The sequence below is a fragment of the Lytechinus variegatus genome, chromosome 8, assembly GCF_018143015.1.
Source record: "Lytechinus variegatus isolate NC3 chromosome 8, Lvar_3.0, whole genome shotgun sequence".
Classification (NCBI taxonomy): domain Eukaryota; kingdom Metazoa; phylum Echinodermata; class Echinoidea; order Temnopleuroida; family Toxopneustidae; genus Lytechinus; species Lytechinus variegatus.
In genome coordinates this window covers 14,520,823-14,547,087 of record NC_054747.1, presented here as the reverse complement: position 1 = coordinate 14,547,087, position 26,265 = coordinate 14,520,823, and the positions used below count along the sequence as shown (strand labels likewise).

The 26,265-nt window shown below is 38.1% G+C and overlaps 1 protein-coding gene across 1 annotated transcript; it reads right to left on the bottom strand.

Annotated features, from left to right (window-relative positions):
* Window positions 1–3,410: 3,410 nt before the first annotated feature.
* Window positions 3,411–23,211, bottom strand: LOC121420031. Its single transcript, XM_041614558.1, has 18 exons — window positions 23,003–23,211; window positions 20,659–20,779; window positions 19,837–20,009; window positions 19,048–19,177; window positions 18,742–18,881; window positions 17,064–17,199; window positions 15,506–15,710; window positions 14,145–14,290; window positions 13,158–13,367; window positions 12,569–12,786; window positions 11,766–11,997; window positions 10,481–10,754; window positions 9,642–9,904; window positions 9,212–9,443; window positions 8,676–8,782; window positions 6,074–6,250; window positions 5,235–5,556; window positions 3,411–4,042 (listed from the first exon to the last, which is right to left on the bottom strand). The coding sequence occupies exons 1-18, from the start codon at window positions 23,170–23,172 to the stop codon at window positions 3,909–3,911; spliced, it is 3,390 nt and encodes a 1,129-aa protein (XP_041470492.1). The 5' UTR covers window positions 23,173–23,211; the 3' UTR covers window positions 3,411–3,908.
* Between the last annotated feature and the right edge of the window lie 3,054 nt (window positions 23,212–26,265).

The window sequence follows — 26,265 nt, the reverse complement described above, 5'->3', positions numbered from 1 at the left end:
GTGCTCTTTCCTGATCCATCGATAGTGAAGACAATCATCTATTTATACTTCCAACACAATTATGAATGATTTGAGAGCCAAATGAGGTGATATATTATATCTCTACTGGTAGTGATTTATGTAGCATATTGGCTATCCATACTTAAACCACAACTTTGAACCTCAGTTTAAGTTAAACCCGACTTCAGAATACGGGCCATAGTGTCCTTGTCTCCTTGGAGCATGCGCATAGGCGGCGGAAGGGGGGACGTGTCCCCCCCCCCTAAAAAAATTTGACTTTTTTTTTTTTTTTTTTGCTTGTCAATTTTTTTTATGCGTCCCCCCTAACTTCACGTGGCCCCCCCTGAAACGTGTGTTGTCCCCCCAAAAAAAAATTTAGGTTGATGACCTTTCTTTTTTTTCTTTTTTTTTGCTTGTCAAAAATTTTTGGTTAGCAACTACTAAAATTTAGGTTGATAACCTTTTTGGGGGGCGCTTCTCAAATTTTTTACCTGTGTCCATCCCAAAATTTCAGGTGGAAACCCCCTAAATTTTTTGGCTTCCGCCGCCAATGAGCATGCACTCCAATTTTCAAGGAAACAAATCATGATCGGCATGATCGGCGATGGTTCGTGACCAGTCGAGCTATTGATATCGATTTAAATCTTACAGGTTTGAATTTAAACCATATTAAGTTGACATTATGAAATAAAGATTGAATGAATAAAGATTTGTATCTTAATCTACGTTTCGACTGGTAAATGACGTAAAGGTCAATTCCACCTTAGAAAATGTTGATAACAATCAATAGAGAATAATCAGGCAAGCATAATGCTAAAATTTTCATCAAAATCGGATGTAAAATAAGAAAGTTATGACATTTTTAAGTTTTACTAATTTTACACAAAATAGTTATATGCATAACTTAGTCACATGAAAATGAGAGAATCGATGATGTCCTTCACTCACTATTTCTTTTGTTTAGACTTTAGTGTTTTTGTTTGAATTATACAATATTTCAATTTTACAGATTTGACAATAAGGACCAACTTGCCTAATAAACAATAAAATGTTAAACAATGGTAATTTCACATGTTTAGGGAGGAATAAAACTTTGTTCACAGGACAATAAGGAGAAAATACTAACTTTTCATATTTCAAGTAATAAAATACAATAGAAATAGGGAGTGATGTCATCATCTCCTCATTTGCATACTGGCCGGGATGTGCAAGTAACTATTTTGTGAAATTAAGCGAAACTTAAAAATGTCAAAACTTTCTTATTTTACATCCGATTTGATAAAATTTTCAGTGTTATGCTTGCTGGATTTTTCTCTTTTTATTCAACTCACTCCTTTGTTGGGGTGGACTTGTCAAATCAGGATTCATGTTAAATGCGTGTACGCTATCATAACTAGATGCTTTAGCAATCTCCTAATTGATTCCTAGTAATCGGGTCAGTGAGGTCAGTAAAGTGCTGTCTTCCTTTCCGTATAACAAAACAGGGGAATTCTGATTTTTTTTGGGGGGGATCAACGTTTACCTTCACGCTATAGTGTCATTGCGGGGACACGACATTTACCTCTGCGACATTTTGCTATAGTCTTAAAGGTCAAGTCCACCTCAGAAAAATGTTGATTTAAATCAATAGAGAAAAATCAGACAAGCACAATGCTGAAAATTTCATCAAAATCGGATGTAAAATAAGAAAGTTATGACATTTCAAAGTTTCGCTTATTTTCAACAAAATAGTTATATGAACGAATATGAACGAGCTAGTTACATCCAAATGAGATAGTCGATGATGTCACTCACTCACTATTTCTTTTGTTTTTTTATTGTTTGAATTATACAATATTTCAATTTATACGAATTTGATGATTAGGACCTCATTGCCTGAAGCACAAAATGTTAAAATAATGGAATTCCACGTGTTCAGGGAGGAATGAAACTTCATTTCACATGACAATGATGAGAAAATAAAAATATTTCATATAATAAAATACAAAAAAATAGTGAGTGAATGACGTCATCAACTCTCTCATTTGGATGTAACTGGCTCGTTCACATAACTATTTTGTTGAAAATAAGCGAAACTTTAAAATGCCATAACTTTCTTATTTTAAATCCGATTTTGATGAAATTTTCAGTGTTATGCGTGTTGGATTTTTCTCTTTTTATTAAAATCAACTTGTTGGGGTGGACTTGTCCTTTAATACCTCAGAATGCAAGGATTGGGATTGTACTAAAGTTTTAAGTTCAGAGTAATGTAAAAATGAAGATTAGGATTTATTTAGTTTTGACGGTTATGTTTAATGTTTGGCTTAACGTGCATATTTTCCATGGGAGCAAATGTCGCCGGAGCAAATGTCATGGAACCGTCATTGCATTAATTCTATGAAGACGATTAAGATATTGTATTGCTCAAAAATTGATATAATGAAAAAGCACATAGGAAGATGTCCTTGTTCGTTTTCCATCATGCTTTTCCTGGCCTGCTGTGTGTAAAAAATCTAAGGAAATTACTACGCGTTCCGGCTTTCACTCTTAGAATAAATATTCGTATGTTTATTACTTCTTTCATTTTCGAGTTCTACATTTCTCGTGATTACCATACGTAATTTGTGTAGTTAGATATTGCTTTGTTAAAAATAAAAGTATGAATTCATGCATCTAACATTAACAGTATTACGTTTTGGGGACAAACAATGTACTAAATTGTAATACATGAGCAGACACTTGCGAGAAAGAACAGTGTTACACAATGTGTTCACACAATGGCTCGTATTCTGAAGTCAGGTTTAACTTAGACCATGGTCTAACTCTGTTCTAAAATTATGGGAAGCCAAAAGTGTCAAAATGTTTTATCAAGTTGCATGTTTCCTATGTTTACTGTGCTCTTTCCTGATTCATTGATGGTGAAGACAATCATCTATTTGTACATGTACTTCCTAGACAATTATGAATGATTTGAGAGCCAAATGAGGTGAAATATCTCTACTGTCAGTGATTTATGTAACAATTGGCTATCCATACTTAAACCACAACTTTAAACCTGGGTTAAAGTTAAACCCGACTTCAGAATACGGGCCAATGGATCTAAAGATGCGATTGAAATATTAAAATGATCATATTTAACAGTCGGAAGATAATATCATACTCTGGATACCTCGTGAGTGCGAGTGCTCACATCACGTTCACACTTCTAAAAGGATCAAGATTAACAGTGTGAAGTGAATTTCACATAATATTGTTTAAACACTGTAAACATGGTAAACACAATGTGGGACACTTTGTTTTTCTTTTGATGAAAAGAGGACATTGGTTATCTTTTCATTGAAGATGAAAAGATACAATGAGAATCGAACGCATTACTTCATCTAAAAAGAAAACGAATTATTTCTTTCATATCTTTAAATTCATTCAATCTTTGAAATGCATGATTTCTTTTCATTAAAAATAGCGTATACAAGGTATACGTGACGATTAGAGTTCGACACATTAACGGTCTGTGATAAATTAATGCAAATATCACTGTCAGAAACGGTGAGGTTAAGATGGCAATTTGTAAACCAAAGCTCCCGAGCTGCACGGGCAAACACATACACAAACACACACGCCCTTCCTCACAAACAAATACCAAGTCATTAATGTCGCCAACATACTTCCACGTCGTCACAGAAAAGAGTTTGAAAGCTCGAGAGTTATCTAAACAAAAAAAAAGTCAGCAGCGTATTCTCAACCACAACTGATTTGGTCGAACCTGGTTGACAAAACCACCCGACCATTCATATTTTTCTACTGCCTTTCAAAACTTACAGCCCGATTAGAAACCTTCACACACATAACAATTTTCAAGGTAGAATAAAGTCTTTCATGTTTCATGAATACATCCATGATTCAAATTATTCCATAAACTATCAACATGATCAAAGAAGTAAGCAAGTCGATGATTTCTTGTTGCTTTTTCCCGAAGAAGATCTCGATGAGTTGTTCTTTTCTGTGTGTTCTCTCGGTGGATGGTGTCCAGGATCTGTGACGTTAGTAGCAGCAGAGGATGTTTCTTTTAAAAATAAATATTGCATACACAATGCGATAATTAAATAGCTTTTATTTTGAGTCGGTCCTTAGATTAGTAAACGCTAGAAATTCTTCTAACTTTAAGTAGTTCAATAACTGGATTTCAACCTTTAATAGAAATGGCAGTGTATTGGGATGCTTTTGGAGGGCATAATTTTCCAGGTTATATGGTTAATCAAGGGATGTAGATAATCGTATGTAGATAATAGTAGATAGTAGATCATAGTAGATATTGCTCTGTAAAAAGGTGGTATGCATTCATGGATTTAATATTAAGAGTACTACATCCTTTTGACAAATCATTGTTAAAATGTGCTACATGAGCAAAAACTTCACTTAAAAGTACCATTTCATAAAAATTTTGCTATTATGACTATCACTATTATTTTAATCATTGGTAGTATTACCATCCTGGTCATCATTACTATAAATAATATCTGTATATATCATTATTGATATTTAAACAAGACATAAGCAATTTTGTGTCTCGCCCACGTACGAAAATAACCAGAAATATTGTGATTACGAGGGCACGCAACAGAATTGTACCGAAACTTCATTGTGAATTGACTGGGATGGAATAAAACTAACAAAACAGTCTTGCCCATAAACTTTAATGTTGACCTCAAAATGAACTTTGACTATATACCACGTGACATCCGAACACAATAACATGCAGGCCCCCAAGTCCATCTACCATCCAAGTTTGGTTGAAAAGTGACTTGCGGTTGCGGGGTTAGGTGTCATAAGAGAGTCTTGCATGTAAACTTTAACGTTGACCTGAAAATGACATTTAACCTTACCATGTGACCTCCGACTGTAGCATAACATGCAGGTCCCCCAAGTCTATCTATCATCCAAGTTTGGTTGAAAAGTGACTTACGGTTGCGGATCGAGTTATGTGTCATGAGCTTTGTGACGGACGGACGACGGACGACATTTTGATCCCTAAGCCTCGCCTTCACCTCCGGTGGGCGAGACAAAACTTGTTGTCATTATTACAATAGTCATTAATAAAACGGCTATTATCGTTGTCTCATCCTTATTACTATTATTACTATCATTCTCATTATGGTCCATCTTATTCATCTCTGCTATTAATTACTATGTTTCTTAATCACGTCGGACAATGCTTTCTTCCGAAACCATTATCGACGATATGAATTGGTACTTACCTTTTGACTTTGGCGAGGTCGCTTGCTCATCAACCGGTCTGTCTTCACTACCACTGCCATCTATCGACGGCTGAACATGCGCATTTATCTTCTCAATGAGTTCATCGAACTTTTCATCCTCGAACCTGGCTTGAGTTGTCTCTTTGGTGAAATCGATGTAGAGAAGCTGGGTGAAAGTCATGCTCATCGGTCCTTCCGGTGGCCATACCATGTCTTCAAGCAGCAGGGGAATGATTGGTTTGCGGAGCGCGTCAGAAAGACTCACTTCACGTCGGCAGTTGGCGGAGAGGGCGTACTTCGGTGTCACGCAGGAAATGACCACCTGTGGTATGAATCAAACCCGGAATTATTCCATGGTTCCTGACGTTTGAAGTTAGCCACTTCGGCTTTCAAGCGCCACCCTGTCAAGGTATTTTGTTATTTTACTTCTTTTGGGGGCGGTAAATCAATCAATCATTTAGTCTGGATGATCTATGTTATCATCAAGTTAAGAAGACAGCATAGAAAGGACTTTGCCAAAATCAAAGTGCCGCTAGACATTCGATCAAACAACAAGCCTCAGCATTTTCCACAAATTCCCCAGACCGTAGAGAACACTAGAAACACCCCTCTCATGAATACCAACTAGCGTTACCTGAAGATGAGAAATAATATATTCAGGATGTTTTGAACAAACAGCATACTTAGCTATGTAATAACCAATCGATACTATCTCGGGTTAAAGATGAAACCCTTTATGGTTCAACTATAGATTAAGAGTGCCCATTATTTTATTTTTTTTTTTGGGGGGGGGGGCATTTCGCTAATCATTTTGATATGGTGATCATGGATATTAATACCTTAGCATTCCTGACTCCCTTGTCAATCTTGGAATAGAGTGGATCCCCACCACCCATTTGATTGATATCTAACCAACAGTGGTAGCCTAAACCACTGAGACGTGAGAACAGTCTCTTGATCTCGGGTTGCTTGCCCCACTGGTATGAGATGAACACCGATGGGTGCTCTGAAGATTCCTGGAGTGAGGAGAAAAAAAGAGAGAATGATTGATAAATGCGAAGATTTTGAATCAATTCAACTCAAGCAATAGTTTTGAAAGAAATATTTCAGAAAAAATACCCGTTAATGACATAGGACTGAAAAAAAAATCAATGGGATACCATAGATGGAATAGGTAGAGTGTACGATGCAATTTGTTTTATAAGGCAGTGATAGTGTGAAAGTTACATATTGTTTCCAGGTCATAAAGTTAAGGTGACGTCAGAAGCGTAGGTTTTTGTTGCCGGTCAATATGGGGCGTTGTATTTTCCCCATGTTTTTACTTAGTTTGGGAAAACTTGCTAATTTGTTGTCATCGTTATTTCTGCATTTAGACCAAGCCCAATGTGGTAAATATTCAGAAATCGATGTTTATATGATAAAGAATCGTTGACTGATAGTATGCTTTGACAAATGATATTTAGTTGAAAATTTCGTTCTAAAAGTTGGATGAATTATCGCTCATATTCAGTGAAAGTTATTTTTGCCTTTTCGGTGTGTCTATCACAAGTACAGTTATTTTTGCGAAATTTGAACGCAGCACTCACGTGTGTTGATTTAGGCTAGTTAGCGTGTCTATTTACTTAAGATATAAAAAGTAAATGGTGCATAATTGCATGAAGTGGTGTGTTAGTGACGAGATGATTTATGTTTTCTTATGATAATAGCGATATGTCACAATAGCCGCATGCACAAGTAGCATATGAAAGTAGGGCAAATGTTACAATAAATCTAGAGATACCTTGGCTAGGACTAGGCGCATACTCTCTGCAGTTTAATGCATAACTGGATGTGTTTTGAATATAGACTTTTGGATATGAGAAACAAATGAGGGAATTTAATCATACTTAAAACACATGTTTCAGTTGAGGTTATAGTTACACAATGGTTTGCTATTGTAGTTATTTCATTTGGATGCAGCCTAATGATGAATGATTGAAAGTTTTTATGATAACAACATGATAAGTAAATTAAGGGCAGTCGTTAGATTTTCTGGTCAATTGATGTTTCAGACTCAAGTACAATTAAAGGCTTTGTGTTTAGTTATTGGATTGTTAACGCTACATTCGTCAATTGTATAATTTTTTTTCGTGACATTCAATTTATGGTTGTTTTTCATCAAACTGCAGGTCGAACCATACATTCAAGCATTCAGCAATTGGAATCTCAACTCGGTCTGATTTTGTGATTTTTGCTGATGGTGGACATACAGATTAGGTGTCACAGGACTAAAACATTTCCCATAGACTCGTGTGTTAAAGTGGCACTTTAAAAATTCGTTAACAAATAAGGATGAAATTCGAGGGTTGAATGTTTACTGCATGTACCACTGGATAGGATTATGTCTGACATTATTCAACATCTGATCAAAAAAGGGTATTTCGACTGGCTCATTTTAAAAATAAATCGGCATTTATGAAGACTACACCTGACAGGATCAAATTCATCACTTGAGACAGCAAAATGGCCCTAACTCTAAATTCAGTAGGTATCCTCCCTAGAATCAATTTCAAATTTAAAAATTGAGAATGAGTTAGCTCGAATGAATATATTTTGCCTGCCAGATGTACATGTAATTAGGCCCCTGAAACATTTAATGAGACTTAAACGTCACAGCCATTTAGAAAATGGAGGAAGGGTATTTGTAGCCATTTGACAAGGCCTCGTGAATTGGCTAGGCCTATATTCTTTCTCAAATAGTGGCTGAAATGAGGGTAGCGGTCGAACTGGCGAAACTTGGGTGAATGCGAAATGGACGGCTCTGGATGGCTCGTTCACCCGGTTGACGGCGATTAGTCTTTTCTTACTTGTCGCTCAGTTCAAGAAATGCGCGTCATCAGACATGAGGCTTGGCTGAAAGCTGGGGTATTTGGGGAGATTGTTACGAATGACAAAATTCCACTGTCGCATCCCCTCCAATCCACAACAAATACTTGTAATATTTTTACTCTCTATGGTCGTTTCCTATTTCCATACGCTTTATAAAAAGGGCCCGTCACAAAAGTATTAAAGAATAAACACCCATCCAAACCATATGCTTTTCTCCTCGATTCATCATCGGATTTTTTAACTTTCAGCTCATGAATTACAAGGTTTCAGTACAAATAAAATGTTTCCTGTATTTGTTTTTTGTGTGTGGGTGTGTGTGTGTGTATTTGAGTTTTGTCAGATGTGTATCAATCAGATATGATTATTTACGTCTGGGACCGACCTTTAACGTTACCATCCGAAAGACGTGACCAGGATTCGAACCTCGAACCTCTGCATCAATTTGTAACTTCCCCCACATAGCTTGGATCGCAGGCGCACGCCACAACGCCCATTTGTTTTGCCCTCCAATGTTTAACCCCTTATTTCAGAGATCCTGTGCCGCCACTAGCGCTTATAAATTCTGGTGCTCACCGTTACTGCTATGTTCTGTTGCAGCGCCGTCGTGTTCCCTGCTTCATCCGATACCTTCTTTACGGTGACTGGAGTGTCTTCCACTTGAGGAATCCAGTCCCGGTACTCTGCAGTAAATGGAAATGGGCAAAGGGGTTAACAATAAGGAGTTAGACTACTAATTCGACACGCCACCGACTTCAAACTCGACCTGTCTTCCCCTTGACCAAGTCTGGAGTTAAAACTACAAAACAAGTACGTCACTCTAGTGAGTTTAAAATCAAATTCTGCACAAACATTTGGAGCAATGTCAAAGGTACTTTCTGTTTGCTTGAATCATCATTGTCGTATTTGAAATCTTCATTACGAGACTTCAATCAAACAAAGCAAAAAATATACTTAAACGTTCTATTGAAATAAGAAGTTGTAAGTTTCTCAGTGCTGACAGATCATTTCAAAACTTCCTGCACATGTTCACTCAGAAATGTCTTTACTAAATAAACATTACATTGATATTCCGTAAGTCATTCTTAATCAAACATGGTGTGTTCTCTTACCGTCGGAAACCATGCTTTCATCCGGGGTGGCATGGTATGATATCTGGCCCAGAAGTTCTGAGAACTTGGCATCGTCCCAGAACTTTTCTCCCCTCACGTATTCTTTCTCGTTGAAGAATTGAATGTAAAGTAGCTGTGCGAAAAGCATGCTCATGGCGCCCTCTGGCGGCCATCTGGTTTGGTCGATGAGGACGGGAATGATTGGCTTGTTCAGCAGATTGGCAAGATTCACCTTTATCAAAACAAGTGAAAGGATTAGGATACATACACCGAAACTGAGGTTTGATTAATACTTCTGAAGCAATTTAACACAGAACATCTAATGAAGATTACCAGAAGGAAAGTCTAATCATTTAAAATCATAACTTTGATGGATTGCATGGTTACTCGATCGAACAGACATGATTACACCAAAGTCAATTCAGCTTACCTCTTTGTTACAGTTCTCAGAGTTGGAGTATTTCTCTGTCACCATACAGAGTACCACTTTGGATGACCTCATGCCCTGGCTGATCTTGGCGAACAACTGATCTCCTCCACCCATCTGACCAATGTCCATCCAACAAGGAAACCCTGCCATCTCTAGGTGCTTCCGGATGGCCTTCACTTCCGGTTGGTGGTCCCACTGGTAGCTTAAGAATACTGTCGGGGGCTTCTCAAAGTCGTCTGAGGGTGCTTGTGGCACCAGCATTTCTGTGAGAGACACATGGGAGCATACGAATCCCGATTCATACTATTGAAGAAACTTCACCAAACGATAACTATCAGGGGAACAGCCAGGACTAGGCGGCGAATCTAAATCAAAGTTTCCATGGTAGTTTCTATAACGAAAAAAATAACTGGATGCCAGTCCTCCGTAAAACACAGTCGGCTTGACATATCATCAGACCTTTTCCATCTGTTGTGCTATTCTACTACCACACCACTTTTGATGAAATTCAAATGAGTTCATTGTGTGTAAGTGGTTTTGTGGACATTCTCATCGCATTGTATGAGATTTCCGAGCATCAAAATTTTGATGTCCACTCTAATCCAGAATTTGACATGATACCTTTCACATTCTTTTGGGAAAGATATTTAAAATCTGCATACGGGGTGCAGTCACCATCAGATAAAGTATTACAATACAGTTGAACAAAAATAGCGACAATGCTAAATGATATCATAAAGATAAAACTACCAATTTAATCGTTCATTAGACTTTCTTCTATTATGCCAACTTTCATATCATCGTATTCCTTAGAAAGCGAACTTAAAGTATTTGCAAACCTGCTTCCTCTAGTGACTGTGTGATGATTTCTGCAGCATCGGTCCTGCCCATGTCCTCCAAGGCACTGAGTATGGCGTAGGTAGCATCACTGCTCTTGTGAGTGGTATACCATTCTGCCAGGATGGCCATGGTAGGGTCGGGTGACAGAGCCCAGTTGCGGATGTCTTCACCGGAGTAGCCGAGACGGACGGCCAGGAACCTCCAATCGTGCTCATGCTCAGGGTTCAACAGCTTTGAAACGTCCCTTGACCATTTGGGAGCGTTAGTAATGGTCTGTGTAAGGATATCAATCATGTTATATCATGAATGGTGCATTTTAATGATAATGCAAACCAAGTTGGTAAAACGACTTTTGCTCGATCCGGGCATTATTTCGTCTTAAGATTTAGGGTTAGGGTTGCAATAGGATGGGGTTTGATGATCGGTGTATGGTTACGTTTAGGATAGTGTGTAGTGTTAATCCCAGGGTTGAAGTTGGCCATTCCTTTGATGTGTGGAATTGAGGCGGAGCAATTGTGGCCGGAGCATATGTCATGGAACCGTTACGATATCTAACGTATCTTGTAAAGGCATGTCACACCGCCCGAGCGTTGTTGGAGCGGTCGTGGAGCGGTAGGGAAAGAAGGCCGAATCTCGCTCACAAAATTTGGGAAAAAATCGAAAACGTGAATCGAAAACAAACAAAAAACAATAGAAATTGAAAATGGTGAACGGTAGCGAGCGGTGATGATTTTTTTTCTCTCCACTCCACCACCGCTCCAACAACGCTCGGGCGGTGTGACCATGCCTTAAAGGGGTGCATTTGCAATAGCTCCAGTATAAGTAGTACTTGATGCGCCAACAGCAGCACCAGCAGCAGCGGTAATATTAGTAGTAGCAGGAATGGTCGGCATAGCAGTGTGATAAACTTTACAGCAGCACTACCCGCCGATAGTGCCTGTCATGAGGTGAATAACACGTATCACAAACTAGACACAAAAACGTTCCATAAATATGTAATCGAAATTTTAAAGAGTTGACTCGGCTGAATAAGCGCTTGTGGGCATGCCATCCAGGCAGAAGACAAATAAGGTATTCCAAAAGATATGTTATTACAATTTCCATGCCATTTGCTATCTAGGTAATCGGCTATCTCTCTTTAATCTGGTGATGATAACCCAATACCTCTAAAATGAAAACGATTGGCGCAGATGAGGAATCCCAATTGCACTTCACCTCATCATGCTCAAATACTTGTTGCCTTCATTCAATAATGAAAATCTAAAATATGAACATCATTTTCACCTTGTGGTCAATCTCTTCCACTTTCTCCACCGTCTCGTCCACGACTTCTTCCAGCTCATCAAGTCTTTGGCCCTGGTCGTTGACGTCGCTCTTCACATTCTCAATATTTTCAGCTTGCTGGGCCACTGTCTCGTCGATTCTTGAGACATCATTCTCAGTGTTGGTTACCCTATTGTCCAAATTGTCGATGTCTTCTCTTTGCTCAGCGACATCTTCAGTGAGTCCCAGAAGGCTAGAATTGTAATAGAAAGTGGAAAAAATATATCAGTCCTTCAGTGAGTAATAACAGTAATATACGTGCAGTTGTTCTCAAAAGTTAGTGAAACCAACCACAAAATCCACTCATTCGTACCGAGTGTTGAATGTAGACAACAACTCTACAATGTTCAGCGAGCCCAGATAAGCAAAAAAAATATCATTGCCTGACTTTACAATTAAATATCTAAAACATGACAGAACTTGAACACTTTTAGATCTGCTCATTTCTGGTAGGGTTTGCACACTTCAGAGCACAACGGTAATTATGTAACGCTTTATACATTAGACTGACGTCTCCACGCGCTTCACAGACACATTAGTACCCCTAATCAGCAGATCTTGGCTTATCCGTCCACAACTTACATGTATGCATGCATACATTTCCTTCTCTCCATGTGGAATACTGCGGTAGAAGTTAATAATCTCAATTAGTCGCTTTGCAGGAAAGAAGTGCGCAATACGTCTATTAGTAAATAAAACATTAGTCCCTTAGTGACTGTAGGAAAAGGATAACAGTATCGACGTGATATCAATCGTTACATTACCTTCTGCCTTCTAGAAAATCGATCAAGTCCTGGACCAGATCTGGAACCCCGATCTGTTGGCACGTCCTAAGCTTCTCAATGTCCGGTTTGTAGACCGCAAAGCATTCTTTGTGGTCCCTGGCCACCCTCTTGACTTCCATGAGCACCACACCCGTCCACATTGCATCAATGCTCTTTAGTTTGGTGAACAAGATCTTCAAACATCTAGCTGCCTCTTTCTGAAATTATTAACACAATGGAAGCTAATAATATGCAGCATTTATATACTGAAATGTTTTTAAGCGGTGCATACTATTATCCCGGCTTAATTACACATCTTGTTGGTAAGACAATTAGAAAATAAACATGCATCCTAAAATTAAAGGTGGCTTCAAATGCATCTCTTTGTACATGTTGTAAGACGGGACCAAGCTCAGACAGCCTTCGTTGATTTTGAACACAAATGTTTTTTATGAGTCTTTTTCATGAAATGCTTCCCAGACCAATGTGTTGATGCCCTACAAAAATGGAATTTTAATTATTATATTATGTTGTCGTACTTAAATTCAGTCACATTTAAATCATTGTCTAAAAATACCCCCGTCCATACCTCATTGAGACGACCGACACTTGCGATGACTCTACAAGCCGAAGCAGCTTCATTTGGGTTTTGCTTCCAGGCTTTAACACACCTGTCTATATGCTTGACGAAAGGCTCCGCGTGTTTTAGGGATATGTTGGCCAAGGTCATGAAGCAGAAGTGCACCAGAGAAGCGTTGCAGACATCCTCGAACATCAGGTCGATATGAGGTACTAAAACCTAGGACACGGGTGGAACGGGAAAAAAAGCTCACAACGATTTCCTTAGTATTACTCAAGAGAAATCTGTAACTCTACAGTGATATTCCTCGAAATAACTTCAACGTATACCGAATCTGCCAGTTGCAATTCAGCATTATGCAAATTTACATTTGATGTCATCCTAGCTAGCCATTAGAGAGGCGAGAATGCGGACCTTTATATTTCCTGAGACGCTTCAGTGAATAAAATGTACTTGCCATAGCCGTAACAGCCAAAGATTTATGTGGTAAGTTGAACAAGAATTTCGTTTAAATCTTCTCGGGGTCCGCGGCTTGACATAACGTCAAGTCCCATTCCACAAAATGTACATTTCTGACGTTTGGTTAAAAATCAGGTTATGTTTGATTTTTATAATTGCGAATGAAATTGACACGTCGAGCAAGGCATCGTGCTTTCATGGCCATTCTGGAAGATTGTTCATATAGACATGATAGAAGAGGAAAAATCTACTGCGGCCCAATGGGGTAATATATCAACTACTGAGATGATTCATTAAATGTATCAATCACTAATTTATATCCAATTTCACATGTTAATTGTTACGCTATAAGTAACCTTAATTACTATTATTGTCATTATTATTATTGTTGTTGTTGTTACATCCTTAATGTCCTTAATGAATCCCATAAGCGTAAAGTAAAAAAAAAGTTCCATACGAATATGTTGATTTTACTATTTCTATTTTCTTGACATTTATTTATTTTTCTAATTTAGGAGCAAAAATCTAAAGACGCACCTTCGGGTTCTGTTTGCTGACATCGTCGAGTAGCATATACAGTCTCATTTTGTCGTGACTTCCCATATCCTCGAGCAGTACAACAATGCGGTCAATTCGTGAAAGGACAACTTCAGGGTTAAATCGAAAGTAGCTGTTGAGAGCCACTGTTTCGAGAAAATAGAAATCAAATTAATGTAACCATTTCAAACTGTGTAAAATACGATTGTGTCGTATGATTGTTTTTCGAAATAGCGAAAGATAAGCTCTTGGGTTTTTGCTATTCATAATTCTGTCTCGGTCCCAAGCAACCTGGATGGACTGATTGACTTTCCAGCATGGATTCTTCACCTTGTCTTAACACAATGCATCAAGGATAATGTGAATGTTTCATGACAACGAGTAAAGCCATGGTTCATTGCAACTTTATCATGGTAGATTCAGATCTTGTACAGTCACGTTAACTGAACTTTGTAAAATCATGAAATCCAAGCTGAAAAAACAATTGAACTGAAGATCAGCACCATCACAGATAAGCACTTGTGGAAGCGTGTTTTATTATTTCTTGCAAACGAACCTACATCAGGCTGACATGCCTTGCTTGCAGTATGTCGCTAATTTCTAAGGAATTACATAAATTCTTCAAAATCATGCACTAAATCATGTAAACGCTAATTCTGTCCAAACAGTGCATTGGCGGCGGAAGCCAAAATTTTTAGGAGGGGACAACCAAAAATATTTTGACAAGCAAAAAAAAAAGTTCTCTACCCAAAAATTTTTGGGAGGACGTAGGAAAATAAATTGACAAGCAAAAAAAAAAGGTCATCAGCAACAAATTTAGGGGGGGACCGTCCCACAGTTGGCATTTTCCATGAAGCATTAGTCGACTCATTATATTTGCGCCTATCGGTATGATTTTTCAAGATATATATGACTATAAACTGACTGCATTTCGTCTGCGCACAGATATTATTGTCATTGTAGTCCTCATACACTAGTGAAAAAAAAAACCAAATGTAGACGTCCTTAGCCCCCTCCAACACACACACAAACACACACACCCTCTCACACTTTACCATCATCACGCGCACTCGAACCCACACACAGACCATCGTAAGTATTCGGAATCCAAGTAAAAGCTGCAACTATCTGACTATGAGCACGAGGAGCGTATGCATGTGGATGCCGAGTGTGCGGTCAGCTAGGACCTTCGAGACCAGGGGCCCGTTGCAGAAAGAGTTGCAATCAATTGCAACTCTAAAAATCACGCGCAACTTGATTTTCAACCAATCAACAGCGCGCATTTGGGACTTGCGATTGATTTTTTGGCTTGCGTTTAAACGCAACTCTTTCTGCAACGGGCCCCAGGAAGCTATACTCACAGACACCGGAAGAGCCCTTGAACTTGTTGTCCAAGAAGGCATCAGCTATGGCGTCCCCAAATGGCGCCAGAAGCTCTCCGTTTTCGTAGATTTCCGATTGTCCAATGGCGTCTGCCGCCTTTTTTTCTAGCACTGTGACGTCGCAACTGAGAAGTTTCACAACGAATGGCATCAGATCCTGGTATGCATTGACGTTGTCCTTTTTCTGATGATATAAACATGTGATCGTTTCAACAACATTGACGAGTTTTAGGATCTACAAAAATCCTTGTCTGTGATTGAATAATATCAAAATTGTCAATATCTGAACTGGGTTCCGAAAGAAACTAATTAAACTTCACAAGCACACGACACCTATTCCACTCAGACAAAGGGAACAAAATTTGGAAACAAGCTAGCTTCAATAATCTTGACTATGCACATGCCAATAATTAAGAGATTGGTTTAATCACAAAGAGGCTGTAGCCCCTCAAATCAATTAGTTCACAAAATGGCAAAAAAAGACCAATAAAAATGAGATGGGTTTAAACAAACTTACCAGTATATTAAAGTTCACAGTATGACCATCTGCATGTTTAATTGAGTGCCTCAAAAACTATAAGAAGTTACAGAAGAAGTTTACATTTTAAACACACCTACATGTATTGAGGTTAAAAAAGCTCAATGCATGAAAAGAATCAACAGAAGTCAAGCGAAGAATGTACATTTGGTTAAGACTGAGACTTTCGTGACTTTGGATTCAGGAACCAATTGCTTTGAGGGGCTACAGCTTCTTTGTTATTAAACCAATCCCTTAATTTTTGACATTTGCCTAGTGAAGACTATTGGAACTAGCCTGTGTAAAAAAATGTGTTTATTACACTGAGTAGGATTTGTTTAGTGCGCTTGTGATGTTCGCCAAGTTTCTTTGGGAACCCAGTTTATTACTCACCTAATGCTTCATTAAACCACCGCAGTTCACAATTTCGAATCTTCAAGTGCAAAACCCCGTTTACGAGATCAGAAAGATTTATAATCATCTAAACGTTTTGTATGGGCATTCAATACAAATATTCAAATGAAAAAGAGCAATGATTTCAATGTCACAAAATTGCGAGGTTCGGCCCAATCTCCAATTGTTATATTATGCATTTTCCCGGTTATCATTTGCATATAATTGTGTTTGCTGTGACATTGATATCATGCATGGACTAATCAAATGCTTAACGATTGATTTCTTTCTATTCAGCAGTCACCATTATTACCATCGATAAGAAAAGGTTGCTTCCTCTATCCATTTTCTTCCTTCCACGATTACGTCTTTTAGGGACAAAAAAGTTTTAGAATTCGAAATGATATCTCTACCCGATAGGATGTGAATGTCATTGTAGCTTGTCCAGTACTATGTGCGCCTCACCGGCGACTGACTGGAATAATCCCCAGGGAGTGGAGGATGTGCACACGTTGTGTGCTCGAATTACTCTTTGAATCCAATGACAGAGGTAATAATAGATCTGGAAAGCCTTTAGAAACGTAGTTCCGATGTATTAAGCGCTAGATAAAAGCGGATTGTTATTACCTTTATGATGAATCCTGAAACTATTTTTCGAAGGATATTCCCATGAACCGATAGACCTAAAGATTGCTCATCTCCTTCAAGTTCTTGCTCTATACAATATTGCATGATTTTCTTTAAAGGTTCCTGGCTCGATTTTCTGAAGTGAAAGTATACACCAAAAGAAACAGTATGAAAGACTACTAACCTCTGTCCAATGTCTAAACTACGAAGTATAATCGGCAATTGTACTCAGTTGCCTCAGCTATGTGAAAATATGTTACAGATTACAGACATGAAATTAAGTTACAAATTGCAGGTACACCTTACAGGAGTACACACAAAATAATTAAGAATTCAAATGAGAACCGAAAGGTTGATTCTAGCTGCCAAGATTATTCTTTTTTTTTTCTTTTTCAAAGAAAGTCTTTATTCAATATTTCTCCACAACGCATATAAACAAATGCAAAATGTATGTGATACATCAAATTCAATATCATACATATACACAATACATAATTTAAATAAGCTCGATGTGCCTCGATTCATCAAGATATACAATAACCTTATTTTGTTGCATATGCATAGTTCGTTCTATCTCATGCTGATATTTTAATTTCTTTTGAAATGATGAGAATGATAAGTTTCCTTTTAAACATTTAGTTGAAAAGATATAATATTTGGCATATAAAATATCAAAATTAAAAGAAGAATTTCCAGCTGGTATGCCAAATACAAAGTCATTGAAAGATGATTTTATTTCACTTTTAAGAGTGTATTTTTCAGAATCATCTAAAAATCGACGAGTAAGGGGACATTCCCAAAATAAATGAGCAATAGTTTCCGTGTGTGCTGAACAAAAGGAACATAAATCAGAATGTGATATACCAACAGTTTTCATGTACTTGTTAACGCCAAGAATATTATGAAAAATTTTGTACTGAAAATATCTAAGCTTTGTTGAAAAAGTACATTTAAAAGGAATCATATAGATTTTGTCCCAAGTAACGATTGGATCTGAAATAATACTTTTCCATTTGTTTTGTGAAATAGGAATTTTAAAAATTTTCTCAACACACGTTTTATGAATATATTTACACACTTTTGTTACCTTGTTTATGTTATATATAATTTCCATTATCCATTTTGCTTCCTGTAATCTTGTGCACACAGCAAGTACTTGACTTATATCAACATTTGTGATATTTCTACTTATGATAATATGCAACAGATACTAAAGCTTGTAATGTAAATACAATCAGTGCATACCAATTACCCCCATGCCGTTTTTGTAAGTCGACCGTGCAAGACTTTGAGGATTCAAGGATACCCGGTGGCAAAATACTGTACATTGATCATTTGATGGGGGGGTGTCTGACGTAGATGGGCAACTTGCCAAAGGTTTTAGGCGCTATGGAGGGATTTTAACTTCGGACTCTGTGGTTCAAAGACCAGGGGCCCGTTGCAGAAAGAGTTGCGTTTAAACGCAAGTCAAAAAATCAATCGCAAGTCAAAAATGCGCGCTGTTGATTGGTTGAAAATCAAGTTTCGCATGATTTTTGCATGAGTTGCGATTGATTGCAACTCTTTCTGCAACGGGCCCCTGAGACCTATTCTCTGATCCGCAATACCTCTCTGGGGATCCAGACCCCTTTACTATATACGTACAGTCCCTACAAGCAGAACAGAAGGCAGAACTTACCCTGCATTTTCTAAGAATTCAATGTCTATGACACCATTAGCTAGGTACTTGTGATCAAGATTCCCTTCAAAGTCAGTGTCATCACGACGAAGCCATGTACAAAAAGCCTCAAGAACACCTGGTATCTGTTTTTCAGTTCCCTGAAGAGGACAAAAACATTATGTGCCAGGTTTTGGGAGTGTGTAGTGTTTCAGAAATGCAATCAAACCAAACCACAGTTATCAGACGCAAATCGAATTTTAACCATACATACCCATGCATTTGAGAATGATATTTATTTCATTAGTTGTAAACTGAATATCTTACCTCCCACGTCATTTCAGTTGTTTCCACTATCCCAAGAGCCACCACGACGTGCATATCTGACGCACTATCAAGACAAACCTTCAGGAGGGTAAGGAAGGACCCAGCAACCTTCTTCAGAACTTTGTCTCGACTGAAAGGAAATTTAATGGAAAATAAACCCTTATTTTCAAAATGGCTTATTTGTCATTATACGGACAATACAATGTAAGTTGTTCGTTAGCTCTACAGTTGCTATTTGATTTTTTTTTCATTGGCGTTGAAATTATCATGATGATAACAAGTGAAAGTCTTCAACCGAAGTTCAAAGTGAAATTGACAATTCGAAAAAAACATGTTGGCTAGAACCACAACGATGCATAATATTTAATCCATGATATTCTTAATGAAACGATAATGAAGAAAATCAAAAGTGTAATCTGGAAAAGGAAGGATCTATTTGATTTGTCAATTTCTCTTTTTGATCTGGTCGCGGTCTTTAAAGCAACAGATAAAGTTTATGAGAGACATAGTGGGATCAACCCCCAAACAGGGATAAAAGAAAAGAAGGCCGGTTGGATAGATGAGAAGAGGGAAAGCAACTTGAATTTCAAGAACCAAAATCAAACAAATTATCTGGTTGAGGATGAGCAAGAAACATTGAACTATTTACTCCAAAAATGGTTGGAAGCAAGAATGTAATACAACAGGGATGTGAGGGGGGAGGGGGTCACAAAGATTTTAAGTCTGACTTAAAATAGCAGTTATATATCACGCTGTGGAAACTCTCTTCAGTGGTCTACCTGATCTCACCTGAATGCCTCTATCATCTCCTCAATTGTTCTCTTGAGATGTTTACCTGATTCCCACCAGGACAGGTTCTTCTCCTCGCCCGACTCCATGTCTCTCTTCTCGCGATCTGTAGGTACCCACGGAATGGGTTGTGCAAGGTCTTGGAGAATCCTTTCTATGGCACCCTCGTGGCCCTAGAAGATGAAAGAGATATCATTGGCATAACCTGGACACCACTAAGATATATTAGGATGAGAAGTATGACAGGGAAGGGGAATTTACCTACCATTCTTATTTCTTGACCATTACGGATACTACGAAGAATATTTAAGAATATATAGGGCATTGTAGTTCCATTCCCTGAAGTCCTCCACAAGGAAGGGTATCTCAGGGCTAACGAAAGTGTGAGTATTGTTACTCTGTTTTGCTTTGTTGCAGGTTTTGCATGTTTAGCTTTACTTTAAGTATGTCAGTGCTTTTGGAGGATACCATATCGGCTGTGAGACTATTCCAGTGGGAGATTGCTTCAGGGAAGAAGGAATTAGCCAGTTGGGTAGTTGTGATGAACTTTGAAGTGACCTGTCTCTAGAAGTGTGGGGTGGGCTTTTTTATCATTGCTTTAAATAATTATATTATCAAGTCATTTTCCTTTGTTTATTCTGGGTCCAATATTAATGCTTTGTTGGCAATAGAACTCATTCAAATTCCTGATGACTGATTATTGGTCATGTCGGCCGGTAGCTATTCGAGTAAAAACAAAAAAAGATGGGAGTGCTCGTATAACATTGAAAAAAAACGATTGACTATGCCAGCTTACTCGAAAAGGAAATTAATGATCAATACCTTCCATTTGATCACGTTTTTCTCGTTAAATATATCCTTGGCCCTGGCCAGGTACAACTCTGTCTTCTTCTTCATGCATTCCACGCATATGTCAGCCATGATTTGTTCGTGCTTATTTTTCCTAAAAACAATGAAAAAATAAGAACCATTTCTAATGAAATATCTTTGTGAATATTTGAGCGAATCATTGAGTGGTAAGCAGTACTAGTGTATGTACGTCGTCACAAAAGATAGGCATACAGGACCCGGGGGCCACTTACATTGACGAGTGGATACCATGCGCGACCAAAAAACACGTAAAAAGGATGTCTTTTTCACGATAGGGCACGTTAGGTACGTATAACGTGATAAGGGTGTCAAAAACAAAAAAAATAATGAAAAAAGGGTATCTATTTCGCTAGGAAAATTAGGTGTTTAGGGTCGAATTGGCGGGGATGATAAAACATAATTAAAATGTTATATAAAGGATGTCCTTTTTGCCCCAACACTTCGTGTTTAGAGTCCGAATTGCGCGAGGTGTAGAAGGTGGGGTCGTACTAAATCAAATAAGGTAAAGCCGACGACTGAACGACCCGTAACAATAAAACATTCCTCTACTTGTTTAGGGGTTCATTTCTGGGAATGTTTGCCAAGAGTATCGTTTCGTTTCCAAGGGTAGGGTTTCACACACCAATACTTGTTAAGGGGTGCATTTTCAGAATATGAAAATTACGTGTTTAGGGTGCTTTTCGAGACCCCACGGTAGCGTATGGTATCCATTCGTGAATGGAAGTGCCCCCCCCCCCCCGGGATACGGGAACACTTCTTACATAGTGCATTTTGGTAGCGTTTAATCAATTTTCTGTCATGTATTCATCCAACTTTCCTTGATATCAGCTGAGAAGCAAAGTGTCCGAAATGAAATTAACAAATGCAATATAACAAAAGAATCAAGAAATAACGACAGAATTACAATATAGATTCAAACTATTACTGTATGCTCAAAATATCATATTGGTATAATGTGAGATATTATTTGAAACGCAATGAAGAGATGTATTTTCACTCAAGCGATTCACACAGGTTACTAAAATACAGTATATACTCATATTTAATGTTTCATTATCTAATAGAGTACCGAAGTGATGACGTCACATTTTTTTTCATTTCAGAATTGTTGATACCCTATGTTTTGGTGGGGCATGATAGCCCCACTACCACATTTTGTGCGAATCGGTCCATGGTGAGCCCAAGATATGACCTCATGAATACACAATTAGCCCCATTGAAGTCAATGTACTCTTGGTCTGGTTCTAAATTGATGACGTCACATTTCGGTGCTCTATTAATGAGACAATTCCGCAATATGTTCCACCATTTAACACACTGTGAACACAACGTAGGTCACTGTTTCTGTTTGTGGTAACTCCCGTAGGAACTCGACAGGACAGCATTTTTTGCTGGTAAACGCCAAGCTGGTATATAACCAATTACCTTGGAAACATTTTGCGTCTAGGTTAAATCAGTCACAGTGGCTGACGTAATAGACTACAGATATCCCTCTTGGGCCTTTTTTATCAAAGTGGAGACAATGGTAGAGCTGGGATTCGAACTCAAACACCTTGCGATTATGAGTCCAATCATTGGCGGCGGCGGAAGCCAAAAATTTTAGGAGGGGACAACCAAATTTTTTTTGACAAGCCCAAAAAAAAAAGGTTCTAAACCCAAAAATTTTAGGGGGACGTAGGAAAATAAATTGACAAGCAAAAAAAAAAAAAAAAGGTCATCAACTAAAAAAATTAGGGGGGGACCGTCCGCCCTCCTCAAATTTAGAGGGACACGCCCCCCCCCCCCCCGCTTCCGCCGCCTATGAGTCCAATGCTCGAACCACTGGACCACACGACCCATAGTTCATTGTTTTTTCCAGGGTGATACAATCCAGGGTCCCGTCTTACAAAGAGTTACGATTGATCTGATCAATCGTAACTCTATGAAATCCATCAGTGTCATAATTTTCTATAAAGGAAATTTGTAGAATGTCCTTTGTAAACATGATGAACAAAGGAGACTCACCAAATTGTCAAGAAATCAATGAATTAATGGATATACATTCATTATCTAGATTTTTTTTTCTTTTTGAACAAAAATGCATTTCATTTCTTGACTTTGCTTGCTTTCCATAGTTGCGATTGATCGGATCAATCACAAGTTTCTGGAAATCCATCAATGTCATGATTCTTCTTCAGGAAATTTGAAAACAAAGAGAAGCATACTGAATCGTCGAGAAAACAGTGAATGTATTGAATATACAGTCATTTCTAGAAAATATTTTGAACAAACATGTGATCTCGATCTATATACTCACGCCGCCTTGGCCGCATCCATCATCTCATCCCGCAGTGCATATTTCAACTCCTTGATGAACTCGCCATCGTCATCCTTCTTGATACCTTCTAAGACTCGAGGAAGATAGTCGTTCAGTTTCGATGGATTCTTCTCGATGAATTCCCTCAACGCCTCCGGATTTTCCGCCATGTTGTTAATCACGGAAATAGGTTTGTTATAGGGCGATCACTAGCTCTATAAAATGATAAACAGTGAAACTTGTATTTGAAGATCCTTCTGTAAAACATGTTACATTTGCCACAGGTTTTCTGACAGTTCATGTACGAGCATTAATGACATCTGCCCACCCCCGACCCCCCCCCCAAAAAAAAAAACAGGTTTACTATACCGAAATACGACCTATTACAGATTTCTTTCGTCAGTTTAAAAACATATTTTTATTTCAACCGTCAGGGAAATTACTAGCCTTTTTTATTAATTCATATAGATGGCAATGTGTGCGAATGAACTATGGCTAAAACATGTATATATTATGTTTTTAGATATCTTGTTTTGTGTGGCATGACAACGTCCATGCATGCACGAGCGGCTTGTTGATATTCAGTAGATATGTGTGATAAAGATCAAATTCATTTAGTTCGTTTACTCATGTCCTCGCTGAATAGGAATGACTGACGTCTATTGATTCTGCACACGTGCCCTGCGAAATATTGACTCGTTACCATGGAGATGGACGCGACGCTTTTCAGCTTTCAAGATTTACCTGATAAAAACCTCGCCATGGGGTTAAGGGCACTTCGCCGAGTCCGCCCCCTCCACTACCCCCTCAGATCGATATATTGAACAAATAAAAACAGGACCATCATGCTATAATGCATCTGGTTGCGTTTAATGTCTACGATATAAATTAAATGCGATCAAAGCGTAATTACTTGAAAAACAATGTATATTTACCGTATATTTATGGTCCCTATACATACGTGCTGATAATAATATAGTCTGCAAGTAAAACTCATACTTGACACTTAAACCAATAAACGGGCTAGAGTGAAGACTAGCCTCCAAGGACTCTGTCTTTGAGAGCCAGCCACAGTACATAGTGAATCTAGTCTCACTCCTTCAGACTCTGCATGATACAGTAAGCGAATTGCAAAAACTTAGAGTCTGTGCCTGCAGACTAGCAGACCTGCAGACATAGGCCTCTCAGATGCTATGTGAAATAGCAAAACCGGAAAGCTTGTCGGATTAACATACATCAACGGAATAATTATGACCATACTCACTAATTGTGGGTATAACTGTAGCTAGTCGCATCAGTGGTATAGGTGGCTCATGATCCGTGGTGACTAAATCAATGAAGTATAATTGCGAAGTATCCTGTATCCCCTATGTATCACACGAAGTCTACACTATACCATGTAGTATCATATGAATTGTACGTGTTCATTCATTTCAAACGGCAGAGGATAATGACCAAACGCTGTGGCTTATAATTGTAACCATTCTATCACTAATCCATTAGAGTCATATATTTTCCACAGAAAGACTTACAAAGTAGATGCATGGGCGATCATTGTCATTGCCGTGTAAATATTGGCGTGCGTTGCATGGCAATCGTGTACGGACTCGACATGACCTTTGTACAAGTTTATATTGATTATTTCTGATGAACCACGGAGCCAAGTATAATAGGCCCGGGGGCCACTTACATCGACGAGTGGATACCATGCGCGACCAAAAAAACACGTAAAAAGGATGTCTTTTTCACGATAGGGCACGTTACGTAAGTAACGTGATAAGGGTGTCAAAAACACGAAAATTATGAAAAAAGGGTATCTATTTCGCTAGGAAAATTACGTGTTTAGGGTCGAATTTGCGGGAATGATAAAACAAAATTAAAAATGTTTTATTAAGGATGTCCTTTTTGCCCCAACACTACGTGTTTAGAGTCCGATTTGCGCGAGGTGTAGAAGCTGGGGTCGTACTAAACCAAATAAGGTAAAGCCGACGACCGAAGGTACGGTAACAATTAAACATTCCTGTACTTGTTTAGGGGTTAATTTCAGGAATATTTGTCAAGAGTATCGATTTGTTTCCTATACTTGTTAAGGGTAGGGTTTCACACGACAATACTTGTTAAGGTGCATTTTCAGAATATGGAAATTACGTGTTTAGGGTGCTTTTCGAGACCCCATGGTCGCGCATGGTATCCACTCGTGAATGGAAGTGCCCCCCCCCCCGGGATAATAGGGCATGGCTTTTAGCAAAAATATGCATAATTTCAAACTCTTTTACATCATTAAAGACCAAATACACATTTGGTAAGCCGTCATTTGATATTTTTTCAAGAAATTGTCACGAAATTGTTAGAACCAATCAATCGCCGAGAGATTTTTTTTTTTTGTATCTTTGAAGTATAGTACGAAGCAGGCCGGTATGAACAAGTATAATAGGGCCTGGTATGTAGTAAAAATATGGTTTTACATATGATTTAAGACGTCTTTTTTTATATATCTTTAATTGAAGACCGAATCCACTTTAGGTAAGTTGTCAAGGTTTTCTTTTTTATAAGACATGGTCACGAAATTGTACCACAATCAGTGGCAGAATTTATTTTTTATATATTATTATTTCCTTCTCTTTTCCTAATAAAGTAGGTCATTTCTAAACGAGTCCTACGTATCTATAGTCCGGGCCTATAGTAGATGTCAAAGATCAGGGGCCTAGAAAGTTGAAAGAGAAAACATCCTGTCCATGTGCCATGTGTGCGACACTCACGGTATCCGAAATGTTTTTTTTCGGATGAATCTAGGTCTGATTTCTATTTAAAACAAAATAGGGGTTTTCCTAATTTTTTTTTCATCCATGATGCGATACTTTACCAAATTGTATCTGAATCTTAAACAGTTGGCATATTATTCCTCAACAGATTCAGAGATTGAGATTCATTTGGACCATACCATTTCAGCATGTGCGTGTCGCTAAAATCATTACTATTTCGCAAAGGTTTCCTGACAAGTGACAACCTGTTATTTGGTATCCACTTTATAAAATTAATGGTTGAAATACTTGAAATGGGCATAATTTTGAAGCATATTTAAAGGTCAAGTCCACCTCAGAAAAATGTTGATTTGAATCAATAGAGAAAAATCAGACAAGCACAATGCTGAAAATTTCATCAAAATCGGATGCAAAATAAGAAAGTTATGACATTTCAAAGTTTCGCTTATTTTCAACAAAATAGTTATATGAACGAGCCAGTTACATCCAAATGAGAGAGTC

Bases quoted from the DNA above. Each gene is read 5' to 3' on its own strand.
- LOC121420031 (XM_041614558.1), bottom strand. From the start codon at position 23,172: ATGGCGGAAAATCCGGAGGCGTTGAGGGAATTCATCGAGAAGAATCCA. The intron at 10,755-11,765 runs GTGAAAATGATG...ATCCTTACACAG, and splicing joins TGGAAGAGATTGACCACAAG to ACCATTACTAACGCTCCCAA. The intron at 6,251-8,675 runs GTGAGCACCAGA...TCCTCACTCCAG, and splicing joins AACAGAACATAGCAGTAACG to GAATCTTCAGAGCACCCATC.